This window comes from Lichenostomus cassidix, chromosome 4 (genome assembly GCF_008360975.1).
Source record: "Lichenostomus cassidix isolate B80296 chromosome 4, HeHo_3.0, whole genome shotgun sequence".
NCBI lineage: Eukaryota > Metazoa > Chordata > Aves > Passeriformes > Meliphagidae > Lichenostomus > Lichenostomus cassidix.
In genome coordinates this window covers 32293509-32314338 of record NC_139484.1, presented here as the reverse complement: position 1 = coordinate 32314338, position 20830 = coordinate 32293509, and the positions used below count along the sequence as shown (strand labels likewise).

The window sequence follows — 20830 nt, the reverse complement described above, 5'->3', positions numbered from 1 at the left end:
TCCAATCAGAGACAATTAGGAAAATGTATCAGTATATATGACTTTTGCTGCACTTCTGGTAATAACCTAGATTTTCCCTGTGCAATCAATAAATCAATAAATAATCTTTTTGCCTTCTGCCCTGCTATCATGAGATTATTAGATAAAGTTTTGGACTGATCAGTATTTCACATTATCTTGTATTGACAAAGTGTAGCCCTAGTTACTAGTTATGGCTTTCAAAACCTATCTACTCTAATACACGGAAAGAAAGATAAAGTTTTTGGAAATGTGAGTTATGAACCAACCTTGCTGATTTTAAAATATTATTATTTTTTTAAGCATTAGAATTTTTTTCTCACCTCCTTCCTATGTTGCTGGTAGCAGAAGGAACTTTATTATTCTTTGTAAGAGATAGTCTTGTGCAGTGTTCAGGATTTCAGAATTGAAATTATCCTATCTGCATGTGTTTAAAATGTAAATAAATTAAAAACTTGACCTTGTTCATATCTATTTGCCATTGCTTAGTTTTCTGTGCACTGTAGCTTTTTTCATTAAACTTCTTATGTCTTTCTAATACATGTATAATTTAAGAGAAAAGCTAGTCAGAGAAGAATGGTGGATTCATTGTTTTCTGTTGTGGTTAACTAGTGGAACAAATCTTGTGTTTGAATTACAGTCTGTAGGGGTTATGCTCTATATGTATTTCTGAGGCTGCCTGGTTATGTTAAAATGCCTTCTGGAAGAAATGTTTCTAAAACATTGTAATTATCTTTCTGTATGTTAATTATGATTCAAGAGCTCATTAGAGAAGGATGCTCTCTCAATGGTAAGATTTGAAATTCTCTGATGGGAACCTTGGGCTTATTTTTCAGTGCAGGGAAAATCAGGCTTGGAGCAAATTGCGTGAATTTTGTTTTGCCTCAATTACTTCTCAAAAGGCTGGAGCAGGTGTTAGAACACTTTTTATTTACAAGTCTCTGAAGCATCCATCTAACAAAACTCTGTTGAGTTATATCAGGAGGTGAGGTGATTGTTTTGGAATATTCTGTGTGATAATATTCACAGGTCTAATTTAGAATATGAATAAAAATAGAGGAAAGAAGGAAATGATTTTTTTTACTCTGTGTTTGCAATTTCTGATTTCTTGTGTTGGGTGGCGCTCCTCTCAGTAAGACACAAATGAAAACCGAAAGGCAGCAGGATGCCAAAGTAGTGCTCACTAAAGTTCTAGATGAAAAATTTATTGTTGCCAATGCATTGATTGTTGATTCAAGCCACTAATTTTGTGATTCTGAAATAAATTTCACGAACTTGGTATCAAATTCTGTAATAAGTAATATAATGTTTATCCTCTTGAGTTATAAATTGCCATTTAATCTCTTCCATTAAAATGGAATCATCTTTCACATGGGTTTTGATATTGTCAAATATTTCATCCTCTCTCAGTATGAGGTGAATGTATGAAGAGTCCTGTATGGCAATGAGGATGATTTGCACTGCTTGGGGCAGAGCTCATTGTTACACACTGTAAGTATTTGTGATGGGCAAACATGCCACCAGGTCTTAGGCAGTGACACCAACAGAGAGCACATAATATCTCCTGTCTGCATTATTGTAAGCACAAATTATAGGTGAAAAAAATAACAGAAAGGAACTTAAATGTTCTTTTTAAAGGAGTTCTTAACATGGACTTTGATAGCCAGAAGTAGGATTGCAGCATTTCCAAGATAACCTGTTGCATGACTGAATACTAAAGACCACTTGTGTGACCCCTTGCATTTTGCTACAGGGGACTGCAATGCAAGTTGATTCATAGTTCTTACTGTTCTTTGCCAATTTCACACTAATCATAAATGAAAATCCTCTTTCAAATTGGTGGTTGCTGTTCTTTTCAAATAACCACATAACTCCATCCCTTACAAGTGTAGGTTCTAGATTACTGTAGTGAGCAACTGAGAGAAAACTTAGGGCTTTCAAAAAAGAAAACAAATTAGAAAGAAAATTAAGTCCTTGCTCTTGTAAAGCATAAAATGTCAGCCTTTAAAAGTGCTTTTACAGTGAATAATAACATGTATACAAAACAGGTATTAAAATATGAGTATAAATGTCACATGAGTCATCAAATCATTCTTCTTGCTCATAAACAGAATCATTATTATCAAAGGTGAAGACTAACCTACCACTTAGCTCTCATTTACTGTAAACAACAGTACAAAGTAAACAAGTTAGTTAAAAGATTTTGTTCATCAAAACAGAATTTGTTTATAAGGCAAAAAAAGGTAGAAAACCTAGAACCAGATCCATTACATAGTAACTGTTTCTGCACTTTTTTAAACTCCTAGATATAAATGTTTGATTTCTATGTGTAGAGAATGCTTTGTGGTTTGTCCTTACAATTTATTCTTTATTTACAATAAGCTTAACAAAAGTCATGACAGCAGAATTTACCTAAGTCTGCCTGAAACTTGAACTTCTGAATAAAATTGTGTGAATACATGTCAATATTAAATACATGAGGACAACCATTAGAAAATAATACAATTTCAGTTTACTCTTGGATACACTTTTTTTTGGACCTGTTATAAACTCAAGTTCTAATGAGAGGGAATACATTAAAAAGTGTGATTTTATGTATACAAAAATTATACAGATTCTACTTTACTAAATCACAGTTCTTACCAGCAGTGTATTCTGAATATACCTAAATACGCCACATTGATGCATCCATATAAAATTGCACATACATGTGAAATGAGTTGTGCCACAATTTCTATGTTTTTATACAAGCTTACTCAGTGTGTAATGCCTGTATATAATTTCATTTTCTGTAAATACATTCTGTTATCACAGAATTCAGTCTTATCCTATGATAGCCAAGGTCATACAGAAGTAGCTTTGATTTGTTTTTAGTAAATGGAGCATGCAAGTTATTACATATGCTTATTGTTTATAATTATTGTAATTATTTCCATAATTATAAATAATAATTATTATCTGTAACATACCTGTTATATATATGCTCCTGGAAATCTTTGCATGGCATTTATTTTTTCACCATGGCACTCAGAAGAATATTTCATGTATTTGTCCTAAAAACAAATTCAATTAAGCAATCTTTATTGCTACAGGGGTACGAAATTGGGGGGTTGTGCAGTTTTAGATTTATTGTACTTCATAAAAACATGGTCTCTCCCGTTTTTCGCAATGATGTGTTCTTAGGGTTTCACTTCTTTCAGTTCAGTCCTTTCCTTATTCTTACTACAAGTCTTTTGCTTTGGCACATTAAGGTTTCTCTCTTTTCTTAGGGCTGGAATAAATAGACATCATATACGCACCAGAATAGAGTTGTTCAAATACACCAGTGATATCCTCAGAGATGGGTGTTTATCCAGTCTGTCTCCTGCACAGTCCACCAGACCAAAGGAGGAATGTGGTGGGTGTGTGCACTCACATACATATGCACTTGTGAGAGCATGGCAAGAATGTCTTCTGAGTGAAAGCTGTTTAGAATACAGGAATTTTTTGAGGGTTTCAGTCTTGCAGATAGAGGGTTATGTGAAAACAGATGCCCTCTTTGGAATAGAAAGTCTAAATAGAAATTTCTCTGAATACTGACTACCTTTAGAAATAAAGTCCTGCAAAATCCAGTAACAAAGAAAATATGTTTTGTACTTCACCTTTCCTATAGGCTGAATTTCCATTTAGCTCTCTCCAGAGAGTCAAAGGCTGCTGGTCTCACAGCTCTGCACCTTTTGTATAAAACTGAGCACATCCTTTGTTCCAACTGCCAACATTGTTTTTTCTAAGAAGTATGAAACATTTTTATTATTAAGAAAGTGATAATGACTAGAAAGATGCATCCTTGAAGAGAATCACGAATGAAAAATATTGTGTCACTATGATATAAAGACTTTTGATTACTGTAATCCATCTGATAATTCAAAGCTTAGCCAGCAATTCTTCTATGTCTATAGAAAAAGTGGATTTTTTAGTTGAACCTGTACCTTGAAAGTAAATATTAACATAGATTAGTAAGGCAGGAGAAAACAACTTAAACAAGCTGATTCAATCTACAAGTCAAAGCTGTAATTACTCATTTGCTACTTTTTTTAAATTATAGTATAGATTTGCCACTTGCAATTTTGATTTTAGATTTCAAACCACTTTATAACATGATTGTACTGACTTTCAAAGGTGCTGAATGGTATTGTGTGGCAGAATCTTAAGGATATTTCTGCTCTTCCTTGTGTGTTACTTTTCCTTTTATTCCTTTTCTTCAGAGGCATGTGAAAGGATGGGAAGGAGGACAGGAGAGAAAGAAAAGGTTTGGGGAAGAAATGTGCAAGGAATAATTTACAAAATAAGAAAATCTGTGAAAGATAATTTAACAGAAATTCAGTTACCAGTTAATGTAACAGTTGCTGTAAAGACATCAATCAGATTAAAACAAATTTGAAATCTGAGCACAAAGCCGGAAGTCGACCATAAAGAAACAAATAAAGAAAAAAGCCCACCCAAACAAACCAAAACCCAGAAACCCCATCCCCCAAACCCATGAGCATAAGTTTCAGTTACCTTTGAGACAGAGCTTGAAAAATAACACCTGGCTTGAGTCACCTTCACCATGTTTTTGAACTTTTTAGACCTGAGGAAATGTCCACATAAAAGTTCACAAAGGTGGATGTTTTCCACAAAATGTTGCATTATTTACAAAGCAGAAATTTTCAGATTAAAATACACAGACTGGGTCTCCTGCTGAGCTTATTGCCATGCAAACTGCTCTAATCTTGGAAGGTATCCATTCCTTTGTGTGCTGTTTTTCTAATACGATAGAGTTTCAGCTTTTTAGCTATAATGGCTGATGGAATCTGGAGTATTCTGTGATGCATCACTGCTATTAGAGCAAACTCAGTAGGAGAATAAAAGCATTAGACATATTCTCTGTCTGCCCCATCACCTGTCAATTGTCTGCAGCTTTCTACTTCAGCAGTGTTGTAAGTTGACCAGATCTTGGAAATGCCTCTGCCCTTCCCTATTCAGAACAGAGACAGGAGAGGATTCATTAGCCTTTCTGGTATTATCTGTGAGGCCATTTTATAGAAGCTGTCCATTGCATCATCTGGTTTGTTAATTTAAAGCTCCCTTCCTATGTGAACCCTTTGCACTTCTGGAATGTGTTTTTACTCATCTTTTTTTTTTCCCTCATCTTTTTTTTACTCATTTTTTTCTTTTTTAGGCCAAAGTAGAGCCCTTCTATGTTCTGAAGAAGACCACAACTTGACTCATGTTTTTGCACTAGTTTCAACATGCAGGTTAAGCAATACATGGCCTGTGAGGACTCCCTTTTTTTTAATTAACTGAAAAATTCTATCAGATCCTGAACACATAAGTAAAGGCAGTCTTGATTTAAAATTCTTACTGTTTTCACCAGCTGAACTTAATTCAGTCCCCCATTTTTGTCTTTGCTGATCTTTTAACACAGACACATGTGTGTGACACTGAAGTTCCCTTGTGTCTGGTAAGTGATTATCATCTCCCTTAACCTGAAAACTCTGTATTTACCAGTATTCTGTTTGAAAAACACAGTGTCAACATACCAAAAAATAATTATGGATGAGTGCCCTGTCATGAGTGTTAATTGAATTGCATGCCCTGGACAAGAGAGTCCCTCTAAACTAGCCAAGAGAGCAGAAGGTGGTGACTGGGGAATCTTTCTCTCCTAAAAATCTTTTTGAAATGCCAAACCTAATCAGCTGGATTTGGCATTATCCCTTAGACCTCTTCCTTGTTTTGATGGCATAGGGAAATGAGCTGTCTTGCTTATAAATGAATTGTGAGACAGCTTTATTTGAATTACTACATTTAATTCTGCTACTGATATAATTCGTTATGATAAAATTAGTACAGTGCTTGTTTAGTTTTCCCATTCCAGTGAGCTGCAAAATATACCTGTCTGCAGAAGGTATTTATTGAAGGAACACTATTTTAAAAAATATTCGTTATTCTGCCTGCCAGGTGGAATTGGAGTCCTCAGCATCAATCTGATCCCTCTCTTCGCTAAATACAATGTCTCAAAATATTCAGTGTGCTGCATAGCAATATAGCAATGGGATAGCAATTATAGCAATAATATCTGTCTGCTTGAAACTGTTTCCAACATCTGTTGCATGTACATTCCCAGAAGAGCTGGACTGATAAGATGTGAGCAGAATATATTCAAATTATCATGTTCTGGTTTGTCACATATGCCTTGAAAATACACAATTCTCTCTGTAAATACACTACCCAACTAAATGGCCCTTTATGTATATTTGCTCTCAGACTGGATTTAAGAGATATAATTATTTAAATTTTTTTAATTACTTTGGAATGTATAGCTTGTAGAAGAGAGGGTAAAGAGGGAATATTGCCAAAGGAATTGGGGTAAACCCAGAGGTAATGCTGGTAGCAGAAAGCAGATACAGTTACTGCTGTCAGAACAGAGTAGGATGAAAAAGCAGAGGGGTTTGGAGACAGAGGTCTGGACTAGGCATCCAGCTGAGTTGAAACTAAGAGGTTTTTAAAAGCAGCTCAACTAGCAGGGAATTATTATATTCATATGACATGTGGTAGCAGGGACGGACATGACATTAACAGGTCCTTTCAGTCCTATTTAATTACAAAGATAAGACTGGATTTATTTACAAATTAAGGGCCTCCATTACCTGTGAGGGACACAAATCAACTTCAGAAAACTATTATCAGAATCATTAACTTTCTTGATTTTTAGAAATCACTCTATCAGTTCATTTTTGTTTCCACAACACTGAACACTTTTAAGATCCATCTGGAAAGGGTGTTGGGACATGTTGTGCGCACTGTGCTTTTGCCAAGAAAGGTTGGACTAGATCACCTTTGAGGTCCCATCCAACCTGGTATTCTATGATTCTGTGATTTTACCATTATAACTAATTTAATGTAGATAAAAGTCAAAATTTGTATTACAAAGAATAGAAACCAATTTAACTAAATTTGCTCACAGGTAAGAATCTGAATTATCTTGTGTATAACTTGTCATGTTGGAATTTTTGTGCTTTGTTTTTGAAGACTTAAGTGGTGCATTGGCTTTTTGCCTGCCAGTTGTCATGTTTGCTCCAATACAGTTTAGACAAACAAGCAAGGAGCAGTCATTTTTAAAAAAGATTTTTATGTAAAGTGTTTTTGAAGTAAATAAACTTTTCTCTGAGTTATGTGCAACTAAACATCCTTATGCCTGCACAGGGGAACTAGAAAGTCAATTTGACTGAGCAGGGCTGAAACAGTCCAGACCTCTTGACAGTTGTAAGTGAAATGTAAGATTTAAGTAGTCAAATGGGTAATGTAATTTTTATCTTAAATTAATTAGATTTCCACCTGTCTGCTCTTCCAAATCATAAGTGTAAAAGCTTTTCAAGAAGTTTGTTTAATTTTTGGCTTTGTTTCAGCTTTCTTAAGAACTGTCTAGCTGACTTCCTGCTTTAATAGCTGCCGAAAGTTTCTTGAATTTGTGCAGAGCTACTGTATGATTACTGGGCCAGCTTAGCCATTCTCCTTATCCCTTCAAGGGATACTGCTTGTGGCAAGGTGATTTAAAAATTCCTTTTACAGTATGGAGATGATCTGACCACCACTTAAGATCAGGCCAAACCCCTGTAGTACAGAGATCCCAAAAGAAGCAATGGGAGCAGTCCTGGAGGTGTGAGGGGAAAAAAAAGAAATGAGAGCTCATCATGAGGGATGAATTCAGGAGCTCAACTTGACTCTGGGGCTGCATTTCTTCAGCAGTCCTTCACCTGGGGTTTAGTCTGGAGGGACGTTTTTTCATGCTGCAGCAGCAGCATGTAACCCAATAACATTAGTTACTGGTGCTGATGTCTGCATCTTTCCTCAATAAGTAGCTTTAAGATGTGCCTAATTGCTTAATGCTAATCACAAAGTCTGAGGTGGAAGAAGATTATATACCCAACAACGCGTATAACATATGTTTCTAATATGTATATAAGAAAAATTCATACTCTGTCACAATACATATAATTGAAATATTGCTTTTGTAGAAAAGGAGATATGAAACACAGTTTCTCTCACTGGTACTTGTCCTTTTATTCCAGCATGAGACTGCATATGGACACACTAATGTTCCTCCTTTGACTGATGAATCCAGACATGGCAAAAACATTGGAACACAAGGATTGTGTCCAAATGCCTTATCAATCTAATTTCTCATTTTGGCTTAGTTGTTGTATCTCTGAGTTTCATTCATGGAATTAGTAGGAAAGAATTAGTTATATTGTTGGTGGTTTTGGTGTATTTTTGCCATATTAATCAATAGGTAAAAATGGTTACCTGAATTCCAAGAGTTAGAAGATTGTTTTAATGCAAAAGCACTATTCTTAAGTATCAGCTGGTATCCAAATAAAAGTGAAAATGTACATAATGGTGACTGATGTTTCCAAAATATGTATGCATTAAATATAATAGCTATTGAGAACCATGGACAGAAGTGAAGTGTTGGCAGGTTCTTGCTGTATGTAATTATTTTTGCTTGTACTACTAATTTTCAAACACCTTTTTGACACCACAAAAAAAATGTCTGTGAAAGTTGAGCTAGAAATCATTTCAATTATCTGACTGAATTTGATTTGCCAGTACAAAAGATTAGGATAACAGGCTTTACATCTTGGTGTGATTTGTTCTTTGTCATCTATTCATCCTTCCCTTGCATCTGCTGCACAATCTTGTGGAATTCTGAGGATTGGACTATTTTGTCTGCATTTTGCAGTGGTGATCACAATGGGGTAGGGTTGCATACTAAAAGCTAATACACCTGATCAGCTAAAGGAAGGTCATAGCCTTAAGAATTACTTGTATTGAACCCACTTCCCACAATACCTTGTCTGTGAAGAATCCTGAAGAATCACAATGCCTTGGATTTACATTTGGATTCCATACAGTACTGCTGCCAATAGATAGCAAGGCAGATTGAAATGGTTTGCTGTTAACACCATCAAAATATGTTTTCAGTGAAAGTATTGAGTAACTGAATCTGCAATTTGTAGCATCTACCTTAAGAGCAAAATGTCACATACTAAACATGTTTTATATCTCTTCTGCTGTTTGAGAATGTGATCACCTCTGTAGAGATGCAGTCTGTACTTTGGATTTCTCGGGCTCAACTCAGTTTAATATTTTCAGCTCTTCTAGAAGATCTGATTGCCTTGAAAACCTTTTAAAACACACTCTAATCTTCTTGCTGTTTCATCTGTCCGCTCAGCCTAGGTTAGCTTTGGGTTCTTCATCACTCAATGTATTGCAAATGCACTTCACACAATTTGGAAAGGAATCATCATGGTTGATTGCACTAAATAAAAACAGTATTCTTTCCCATCAGGCATTTACATTAGAGCCAAATGAAAATTCAAATGTTGAAAGCTGCTTCCTCAAACAGTGACAAAAAGTAGTCATGAGCGAATGAGAGCTCAAACACTTCAGTCGTACTTAGTTCCACAAATAGGTTTCACTTTTGTTCAAGCTTCCTGTATTTTGTGAGCTTCTGTGTGTTCAACAGTGCGCTATGAACAGCAGAAACAGTTATTTTAATTTTGTGATCATGTGGCAAAGCAGAAAAATATCTGCAATGTATTTCATGGACAAAGATTCCAAACTGTCTAACTTATTTCAACAGGCAAGCAGTCCTACAACAGGAACAGCTCCCAGGAGTCAGTCTCGGTTGTCTGTCTGCCCCTCCACTCAGGACATTTGTAGGTATGTGCTGAGAAAAATATACTGTCATCTGGCTGATACTTGTTAGTTGTTTTTATTAAATATTATGTAGCTCTTGCTTCTGCTTAACTTTATTCATGATTGACATAGACTTTAGTCTTCTTTTCATCTCTCTTTGTTTCGTTTTTGTTTTTGCTTTTTAGTCTCATGCTTTTCTATTAAAATTCATGATCTCATTCTCATCCTTTTTTTTTTTTTTTCTGTGATTTCTCTTTCCACCCACCCTTACCATTTCCATCCCTTTCCCTTGCTTACTGCTTTGTCTAGATCTACTACCTTGCATGATTTGTCAGAAGATGAGCTTGAACATGCAACTCCTGTCATGGTGCTGGCCCCTTCTAATAGGGAGCCTGGTGGTAAGAAACACATAAAACGAAGGTTTAGGCGGAAAAGAGAGACTGGAGACAATGGTGAGCACACAGAAAAACAAGGAAAGGGGAGGAACTGTAGATTGCATCCTGAGCCTCCGAGATCCAGCTGGAACACATCTGATTCATCATCATCTTCGGATGAGAGTCAGTGGGCTCAGGCTAGGAGGAGAGCAAGAGAAAAGGCCAGGATGGCCAGGAGAGGGAGAAGAAACAATAGATCATGCAGTAACCCGGATGGGTCCTCAAACAATAATGCTGTTGAACTTGTCACCCTGGGGACAATGGGAAAAAAGAAACAAGAGTTATCTGACCCTGAGAATTCTACTTTAAATCACCGCCGAAGGATTCCAAGGCCTAAGGAATCACAGTCTTCAGTGTCATCTCAGGAAGCAAGGATTTCCTCAAGAAAATGTGGGAAAAGCAAAGGGAAAAGCTACCAGAGAGATCGGCAGCCTGGACCTTTCCTTAGACACACAAAGGACTCCTTTGCAGAGGCAGGCTCTGGCAGTGATGCTCTGGCAGTCCCAGATAATGGAGCACTTGCTGGTGCAGGCCCCACTGTGCCTCATGCTGTTCAGAAGCCTCCAGTGCTGTATGATGACTGGTCTGATGATTTAGAAGTATGCAGGTTAGTCTCTAATCAGAAGGATTTAGCATTCTTAAGAGGAGTTTCTCCCTGCCATGGTCTGAGTGCCTTTCTCTTGACTGCTTTCTGTCACTATTTCTCAGTAATAAACTGCTAGGCAGGCCACAGGAAATAACACAAAAACCTCTGCTACAGAGAAGTTAACATACCTCAATCTGAAGACATACTTTTCTTATTTAAAAGGAGTAGTCCTAAAAAGGACCTAAATGTTTGTCCTTGTCCCACAAAGATGGACCCACTCTGTCCTCTGGTAGTATGGTTGTGTTTTAAATCTCCAGCCAGAGGCAGAGAATGAAGCAGACTGTCAGATAGCACAATATAATGGGATATGGAGCTTTTCCTCCTTAAGTGATCAGTTCAAATCTGGCTTTGGTCCCTCTATGTCATTTTTCAATGACTTACATGAAATAAATTTACAGTCTTGATTCAGTGTCCTCTAGGCTTGCCATTACCTCAGGAATCCAGTGGATGGTGCCTGCAGAACATCCTCTCCAGTGGGGCATAATTTGTCCGTGACTTTGCACTGCCAAACGCCTCCACACTGTGAATGTGTATGAGCTGTTAGTTCAGTCATCCTTCACAAGGATTGCAATGATGATGGAAAGGATGACTGGGCAGAATAAGCAGTAAAATAAGCTTTGGGAAAGAAAAAGCAACACCAAAAGTTCTCTTTAGTTCCGAAGTTCCGGCTTCTGACAATCTGATGCCCTTGGTGTGAAGCATGCAACCAGAAGGTGAGCAATTTACCCTGGAAATGAGAGCAAGCTAGCCACTTCTGGGCTAACATCCAAATTTGGAGTACACAGCTGGGAAGGCTCGAGTACTTAGTTTAGTGGTAAATGAAAATGCACCATCCCGTAAGTCTAACAGAACTGAAACAAGTATTTCCCTTTTTTCCCCCCTCACCAAACTTGCGAGCCAGCATTGACTCTCATCTACAAAGTGCCAACCAGGCTTAGTTTCTTCATATGGTTACCAAAAACTTCTCACTTTTCTATGCTGGGAAGAATTTGTGTGGAAATGTAAACAGAGGATGAGGAAGTTCATGATGCCACATCATACAATTTCACAGTATGCTTTAACCTAGTAAAACACTGCAAAGATCCTATTTCTAAAAAGAAAAAAGGTAATATGCAGACATTTTATGTTTTTTCACACCAGAACATATAAACTATTACTAACACAGCTAGTGCTATGCACTCCTTGTTACACTTACCAAGCAAAAATGCACATTTACATTGTCTGACCATTGTCTGTCATAGTAATTTAAGGTTCTTCAAAGTCCAGCTGAGTTTCTGCATAAGCTTGTATATCAGGACCAGGCTTGGGATCTCTCTGCCTTACAGAAATGCAAAGAAACAACAAGAGGGGTAACCATGTTATTGAAATCTATCTACAGGGCGTGATGCAGAGGTGTGCAAAGATAATTACAACAGCTTCAGAGTTGTCCTAAATTTCTGAACTACCCAGTCTGCATGTATTGAAGAGCCAGTGTAGTGCACACAGTACATATATAACAAGTCATTTAATAATTATTAATAATATGACCTATCCAAAAACTGAAAAAAAAACCTTTCAGCATTGGTCTCTATATGTGCTTAACTATACTGTAGTAAAAAAAAATTGTACACACACACACACACACACACACACATATATATGCATGCATACATTTTATATATATATATCTGTATATATATATATATATATATATATATATGTGTGTGTGTGTGTGTGTGTATACATATATATATATATATATATGTATATATATAAAGTTCTGTAATTGCCTTATGTAGATTAGTCCTAACTGTTGCCCAAGTCACCAAACTTAGAATTTGCTTTCAGGTGGAAAGTGGATTCCAGTCTTTTATTTGTCTTCTCAGCCCACTGAATTTTATTATGATTTATCAAGCACTTTTTGCAAGACTTGGAGCTTGGTTCAAGGATGGACCTTTTGGATGTGCATGCAAACTTTTCAGCCAGGCTCTTGTTTAGCTGAGAATGGTTGAGAACTTTTGATACCTATATGCCCCTAGGCTCACTATCAGTGGAGATGTTCTTTGAACAACCAGCATTAAACTCAATATGGTTGATAATGAGACCTGCTTTGCAAAACTTCTCAAGACAGTCATAATTTCATTTTTCTTCATGTCAGGGATAATGCAATTTTTTATTGTTATAATTATAAGATGTATCATAGTGATGGTAATATATCTAAGAAAAACATTGCAACATCAAAATCATGTTAATTTTTCATAGCTGATAAGTTGTCTTAATCAGCTTGCAGGCAGTTGAAGAAAAAGGAAGACATGTTTTTACTACCAATTCAGAATAGACTATAGTTTCTGTTTCTCAGGAGAGGTCCATGCATTTCATTGATTGGTGATCTGTGGTACTTTTTTTTCAAATTCACAACCTCCCATCTGAAACAAAAAATAATTGCATGTCAATGTAGTTGTGCACATATACACCACTTTTCTGCATGAGAAATAGAAAAAGGAGGGCAGTTTTGTGATGTCTATTCTAAGACCAGGTTAGCATAGCTGTTTGTGATGTGGAAAATTTATTTTCTTGGGGTGTTTCTTCAAGCTTTTCATCCTAGCTATTCATGTCTTCTAGTTGATATGACAGCACTGGCTAAGAGGAATTGCCCTCACCTAAATGGGGTTGTGTGGAAAAAGCAGAGGAACAGGGGTCATAGACATCTCTTGGTGACAGTTCTTTTGTCTTTTAAGTTTTTGGGAAGGCAACTTTTTTCCTTCATTTCCTCATGGATTGCTAGCAGTGTCTTCAATCTGCATTTAGCAGCATGAACAGCAATGTGACAGGACACAGGGCAGTTCCAGCATAAGCACATTAGTCAGAACCATTGTGCAATATGTTCTTCAGCTAGTCTAATAGGAGCCTCTTGGTCACTTCAGTGAAATATTTGCCCTTCTAGTGTCACTGTTTCTTTCCAAAATGCTGAAACAATGTCATGGCATCAATGGTGACCTTTATAGTCTCTTCCCTGAACAACTACTTTCTCCTGGAGTCCATTACAAGGCAAGGTTTCTGCTTCGGAGGTACAACATAAATTCTGGCCATGCTGAGTTGTTTTGACACCTAATTTTTATTTAATTTTTTTAAAGATTCACAGGATAGGCTTTCTAAATCATACAGTTGGATTCCCCTTTTCCTAAGTTGTCCTGTGTCTGAGATTTTCTTCATATGTACACATATCCTGGAATTTGCCTTGTGGCTTGAGGCACAGCCTCAGAAATAGCTTTTTTTGGTCTGCATGTGGATAATCTCCCTGAAGGGAACAGCTGTGTATTGGACATAACAAAGTGAATGGATTGTGAGAATTTAGTCCCATGGATTTTCACACGGAAATTACTAAGAAAAGAAAATTGGTTAGTTGCTATTATGTGAATCATAAGTGCTTAGTGTAGTGACTGAATGTATATTGTGGTATTTTTATTATTGACTATATCATTGAAAGGTATTTTCTCTTTGACTAGTTAGGCTTTTGGTGTAAAATTTTTTGTGGTACTGATTCAGTCATTTCAGCAAAATCATGTGCACTTAAAGTGGAGTTTCTCACTTTGAAAAGGAGATGCTTATTGGAAGTCAAATTCTGATTTTTTTGAACTCTGAATGACTCTTTCTGAAGCCAGGTAATGGCAGGTCCTCATTTGAGGAGTATAACATTAGGGCATGTGAGAAAACAGGAAGGGAAGGGGAGAAGTAAAGGAGATGATAAAGTTGATTCATGAGGTCTTCAGACGCTATTTCAAGAGTAATTTTTTAAAAACAGTTTTTAAAAGCTAGTGTGTTAATTAAAAGGCCATTATAAACTTAGTAAAATACTAATATGGGCATTTCTATGTGTTAGCACAATTATAGTTGGGAATAAATAGTGTGTATATATTGCCCATGACAACAGGCAATATGATTATGTAGTTTCTCTCTGTGGAGTCAAGTGCTGCAACAGGGTTTTTGTTCATAATATTATTTAGTAGGACCTGCAAAAAATAATATCTTTCATGATATTACTTACATTCTGAAATATTCATTTATAAGAGTGCTCATGAAATCAACAGACAGAAAGGTGGTTGGTAAGAAACAACTCCTTGAAGAAAAGAGAAAACTGAACAGAAGATAGATATGTAGGTTCAAATTCTACCACTGAAATTTAAACTTATTCTAAATACTTATGCTGAAACCTTGATGTTGTATCCAGTAAATGAACTGTAGTGCAGAATATGTAGACTTGAAATACCATTCAGAGCCCTCTAAAATCACCGCTCTACTTCCAGAATGTGGTGTTTGGCTGGAGGGTTTTTGACCTGTTTTTCCCTGGGAAGTCAGTGTGTACCTTGTGGTCTTAGGATGACATGTTCATTAGGAGCTAAGTCTCTGAATCTTGTCCTGCATGTTGACTGCTCACCCCTGTGACTGCTGCTTACTCTCGTGTTCAGACCTTTATTTATGCAAAGTGACTTTCTGATAGGAATCTGCTGCTTTTTGAGGAATCTCCTCCTCTGCATCATGGTCTGGTGGTTCATCAGTCTTTGAAGCAGTATGAAATTCTGGTTTAATTCTGTTCTCTGCCTGATGGTTCAAAAACCCATCTGTCAGCTCTTCAGCCATCTGGTTATGCAGTCTCTTCTGGAAGCTCTCCATTATTCACAAGGATGCAAGGAGAGCCAAAGTAAGGCAAGCATGTCTTTGTTGTGATTAGGCACACTAATCTGGGGGAGAACTGAGTCCTGGTTTCAGCTTGTTTCTCCTCAACTTACTAGTTGTAATGGAAACAAGTGAAATGGCACAGCTTCCTGTTAGAAAGGTAAGGTGAGAGGAGACCCTTGGTTTTAGGGGTCCTGTTACTGAATACTTAAAGCTTGCATATTTTCTGTATGGAGTTTCATTCCTTAAAGCTTTGACTTTCACTAGGTGGGTGGGAGGAAATCTATATTCTGTTTTAAGAATGCAGTCCCTAGTTCTTTGAACTTTTTCAGTGCGGTAAATCTTGTCAGACATGTATCTTACACTAACAGTGCATCTGGGGCAGCAATTATTTGTAACTCTTTAGATATCCTATTTATCACCTATAAAGGAAGATTAATAGAAGGACAAGAAATGTTGACAAAATAAAATATTTATGTGCTTTTGCTAATGTTGTTTGCTCTTGGGTCTCTTACGAATTCTGATCACTTTTGCAGAAATGAAGAGAAAGCTTTACCTAGGCCCCTGTGAAATTTCACTAGTGTGGTGCAACATTTTAAAAATGTTTTTTCCTCTAGTCAGGTAAAGACAGCTGACTGTATAGCATAATGGAAGGGCAGGAGTGTCAGGGAAAAGATCCACAAATGAATTACATGTGGTATGGAGAATTAATGTGCTTCATTCACATGGAGAGGAAGACCAATTTGTCATTTAGATTACTTTGTGATTTAAAAGTGGAGAGAATGGAAATGAGTTTAAAAAAAGAGAAAAGCCTGTAAAATGAAAGCAAGAGAAACATGCCACTCTGTAGCCTATTGCAGGGGGAACAAATTCAGTGAATTTAACCTTTTTTTTCCAAGTGATAAACTATGCATAAGCAGAGTTTGATATTTTTGCAGATTCTTCTTGTGAATAACAACTACTTATGTGAGTTGTTCATCAAGTTGTTTGCATTAATTTGAGGTTCTAACTATCTAAAAGTGTAGTAGGCACTTTATAAATTGGCAAAAGAGAAAATTACCTTTTTTTGACAGAATAGTTTTCCTAAGAAAAAAAATCAAACAGCAGCGACAGCAATTTCGTGCATCCTTTTGTAATCCTGGGGAATTGGATCCTTTTGGTCCAATTAAGATAACCTAGGAGCTCATGGCATTTCATGCTGGTAGCTAATAATCCTCACAGCCAAAAATCAAATCCAGGGATTCACTTGCTGCAACATTTTTCAGCTCTGCTGTTTTTTCCTGGCTAGGCTCCCTTTAGCAATAGTAAGATACAGTGATGAGGTGTACCCACTGATCAGAGCAAGAATTTTTCTTTGCATAACCATTATGAGTCCATTTGTGCTTTCCAGTGATGGGCAAGATTTAACTGCTTTTTCAATAATTTCTCACAAAAATAATATTCTGGAATAGGCATTATCTTCCTTGAGCATATTTATATGAAAAAAATATTTCCCTCTTTTATTAAGGAAATCTGTTAAAAGTTCAAAAGTACTTCTCTTGTACTGGTATTCTTCCATCTTCAAGAAAATGACAATATGGTTATTAGGCATCTGTGTTAATTTAGTCCACATTGCCTAGAAATTGAATCACAGCTGATATAAACGTGCCACAGTTACAAGGCTGTAGCTCCTCCTAATTTTATGAATGAAAGGCCTCCACGAGTGCTTTAGCTCAGATAAGGACCCTGCTTTTGAAGCATGTCTGATCAACGTTACTTTTGTCATTAGACAAAATGTTGACATTTTAGTTTAGACTGCACTGAGAATTTGTCTCGGGGTTCTCTAACGGTATTCCCTTTGAGTGTATCCCTGGTGCAACCCAAAATCAGTATCAAATCAAAGAAATGCCCACCAAGATATGTCTGGTGTAGATACCCCAGGTTTTAGCACTAGCTGGTTTTTTTTCAACAGATTTGCTACACTTTCACTATAATGCTTGTTAGCATGGACATAGCTAGACAGCACCCAGAATAATAAAGAATACAGATTTTACAGAATTGCATCATTTGTAGCCCTTAAGCATTATTGTATATCATTATCAGTGTGCCCATGTCCCCATAAACATTTCTGTTTTTTAAAACCTCAGAGGCATTCCCCTACAGTGTACATTTGTTAATGACAGTAAAATTTGATGTGTTGTATTTTCAAAGTCTATAAAAACTTCTGTAGCAAAATCCTTGGTTTATGTAATGGCCAAAAATCCTTGAAAATTGTATCAGGTACTAAGATACAGTGCTAGCTGCAAATATGGGATCCACAGAAAGAGTTCTTGGTGATCAGAATTACTGCAAACACTTTTCCACCAGCGCTGCTCCTAGTGACAAGGTTCTTAATTGCAGAAGCAGTGACATGCTGATTGATTCTTATTCTTAATCACTTTCCTTTGGCAGTAGTTCTCCATGGGAATCATCTGGACGGACAGTGTCACAGAGGAGCACTTGCTGGCTGGGTAGGAGTGGAGCACTAAGTCTCATAGGACTCCTGCAGAATAAGTGTTTCGACTTCACTGCAGAGGCACAGGGATCAGCCTATTAGTTTCCGAAGAGCCAGGAGGATTAATGAAAGATGGGTTAGGAAAACTGCTGGGTTTCCAATGAGGTTGGAGATTAGCAGCTATTCTCTTTAATGAGAGTAAAACTGTTAACTGCGTGTGAAGAAAAAGCTACAAATCTGCTGGAATCTACCTGTATCTGTTGCAATAAGCAGCTTAGATGCTAACCATCTAGACTGAGATTTCGGTTGCCATGATTTTGCCAGAATAAATAACTGTTGGGAAAACCTTTGTTGGGAAAGTTTTCCGAGTGATCTTGTTCCGTACTGATTTTACACCTTTCAAACTGAGATTATGTAAGACATGTTTGTCTGTATGGAAAAAGAAACCTTAATTTGATGAGAAGTGAAAGTCAGTCATCCAAGATAGCTCTTGCTGTTTTCTGAAAATCAGCTGAAATCCAGTGAGCATGGGAATGCCTACAAGTTGTAAGTTGGTTTCATACTTCCCTTTCTGCCTTTTATCTTTTGCAATGAACAGGACCATGGAAGACATGGGTAAACAATTCATGGTGCAGGTATGTCTGTGCTTTGCATTCCTACTTCCATTCTGTTTGCACAACGAACTTCTCAAAACCATCATTAACAACTTACTTTCTATTATTTGTCATAATTATGATGTACACATCAAAGAGCAAATACGGACAAAATTGTGATTCAGGTCTAATGGCTGAGGAAGACAGAATAATTTATCTGGTCCAACTTTTTAAGATGTTTAAGTATTTAGCTAACAGTTTGTTACCATAGGTCCTGGGGACTAACAGATCTTCAGACTGTCACTATGAGCTTAGGTAGCACAAACTTCTTTTAAGCTAATTTCTTCTGGTTAAACAAGTTACAGAGTTAAATTGCACCAAAGAGACCAAAGAGCATTCAAGCTAATGAAAGCCATGCCTTTGGTCATTTTGTCTGGACTTTAATTTCTATTGAAGTTTGTCTTACTTCTCATTATATATTTCATGGTTATAAATAATATATACCTATTCCATGGTTATTCGATTATTTAGTTTGAGTTTCTTCATACTATAAGTTCTTATTGTCAACCTGTTATTTATACAATAGGCTTGTGACTTATGTACAAGGAAAGCCCAAAGAGACTGTATAATGCATATAGTGTTTTTCTGTAGAAGTCTTTCTACTAAGGATTATTTCTATTAATTTCAAATTTGCAGTGTCACTTTATTTGAAGATCCCAGTGGATTTTTAGGCTTGTATTTTAGCTCTGAAAATAATTTTAAACAATCTTGGCAGTAGCAGAAAAAAAGGCTATTGGGTACATAGCTTAGTTGTCTAATATCTAAATAGTTTAAATGCTAAGGCTGTAAAATAAATTATGTATGGGTTGAATTTAAATGAACAAAGAATGCTGGTCTTCCTTTGGGGAACAGCTTTAATTTAAAAAGAAAATTATGGTTTTTATGTAACTCTCAGTTGGGAATGCATTTGTTAGAAAAATAACTATTTGGTATTTTGCAAATATAGTTCTGTTTAAGCTAGAGGCTCATTAAGAAATCACCATACAGGCAATTCCCATCTAAGAGCTAAGCTACTGATGCACCTAGCTCAGCTGGATTAGTCAAGACAAGACTGTAAATTGAGTTCTTGTAAAGTGTGTCTGAAAAAAAGAACATGTGCAAGAAGGAAGTTGTGGGTAATTTGTCCTCCACTTCACTGCCGTGGGGCATGATATCCTGTACAAGCACCACTGCAGAAATTGAAACTTGTCTTTTGTGGACCAGGCATTCAGAGCTTCATTTATCTGTTGGATTTTTTTTTGGTCTCTTTATTTCCATATGTCCAGCAAAGCAGCTTTGTTCTGCTTTCCCATTATCGTTGATTCATTTTCTCATGGCTCTGGCTACACTGTGGAAGAATAGTGGAGCTGCCAGGTTTGATCTATAGATCTTTCCTGTAGTCATTGGGATTTCCTCCTCCCCTGCTTGTAGACTTGGCAGCCATAGAGCTGTGCAGTAGCCAATCTTTCCTGGGATGTCTTTGCCTGGTTGCCTCCTGACATATATCAGGACCTCCTATACTGGGAAGGTCACCCATCTTCCCTAACCTGACCAGTAGGAAGACAATCTCGTCCTACCCCTTTTCCCACCCCGGGTGTGGTGCCATCACAGTTTTCTGTGTAAAAGTGTGAGTTATTCCTCTGATATGTTCAGACACTTCTGCATCTGCACTGTCTGAGGGTGCTATTCCTTGTACTAAGTTTGTAAGGCCCAAGTTTCATTTGTGTGACAACAGGATCTGTGCTGTTATTGCTACTTCTCTATTTTGAAATAGCATTTTTCAGCCTTCAGCTTTTTTTTTCTGATTTTTTCCTTTTTTTTTTTTCCTCTTGCATGCCAGCTTGACACTTCAGACACTCCTTAGGCCTTAGGTGCTTTGTTGTGTTTTTCTAGGTTGGGGATGGGAAGGAATTACTCTTCATTGAGGTGAACCTCCTTAACTTCAGGTGTTTGGTTATGCATTCTAGTCACTGTAGAGCTTTCTCTGCCTTCAAAGAGATGCTTGCCAATAAAGCTGACATTGGTTTCAATGTGTCAGGGTTTTCCTGATGTGATCAGGAGACTGTTTGGAAGAGGGCAAGATCAGTAGGACATCTGAACATGTGTCACAGAAGAAGCCCTTCAGGTGATGATGTTAGAACACTGATCACTTTATGCAAAACCACAACATGAAAAGCTCTGTATCCCATCATATGGTAAAACAGTTCTGGGACAAGTGTCTATCTTAGAGTCTGCTTCCAGATGTAGTTTTTGT

The 20830-nt window shown here is 36.9% G+C and overlaps 1 protein-coding gene across 7 annotated transcripts in view; it reads left to right on the top strand.

Moving 5' to 3' along the window:
* Window positions 1-20830, top strand: part of MARCHF1 (membrane associated ring-CH-type finger 1) — a 223438-nt gene that overhangs the window by 178233 nt on the left and 24375 nt on the right. For all 7 annotated transcript variants that reach the window (XM_085058626.1, XM_085058620.1, XM_085058625.1 and 4 more), the window contains 2 exons: window positions 9683-9762; window positions 10048-10779. In XM_085058626.1, the coding sequence (XP_084914752.1) occupies window positions 10103-10779 (677 nt within the window). In that variant the 5' untranslated portion in view covers window positions 9683-9762; window positions 10048-10102. The remainder of the gene's footprint in view (window positions 1-9682; window positions 9763-10047; window positions 10780-20830) is intronic.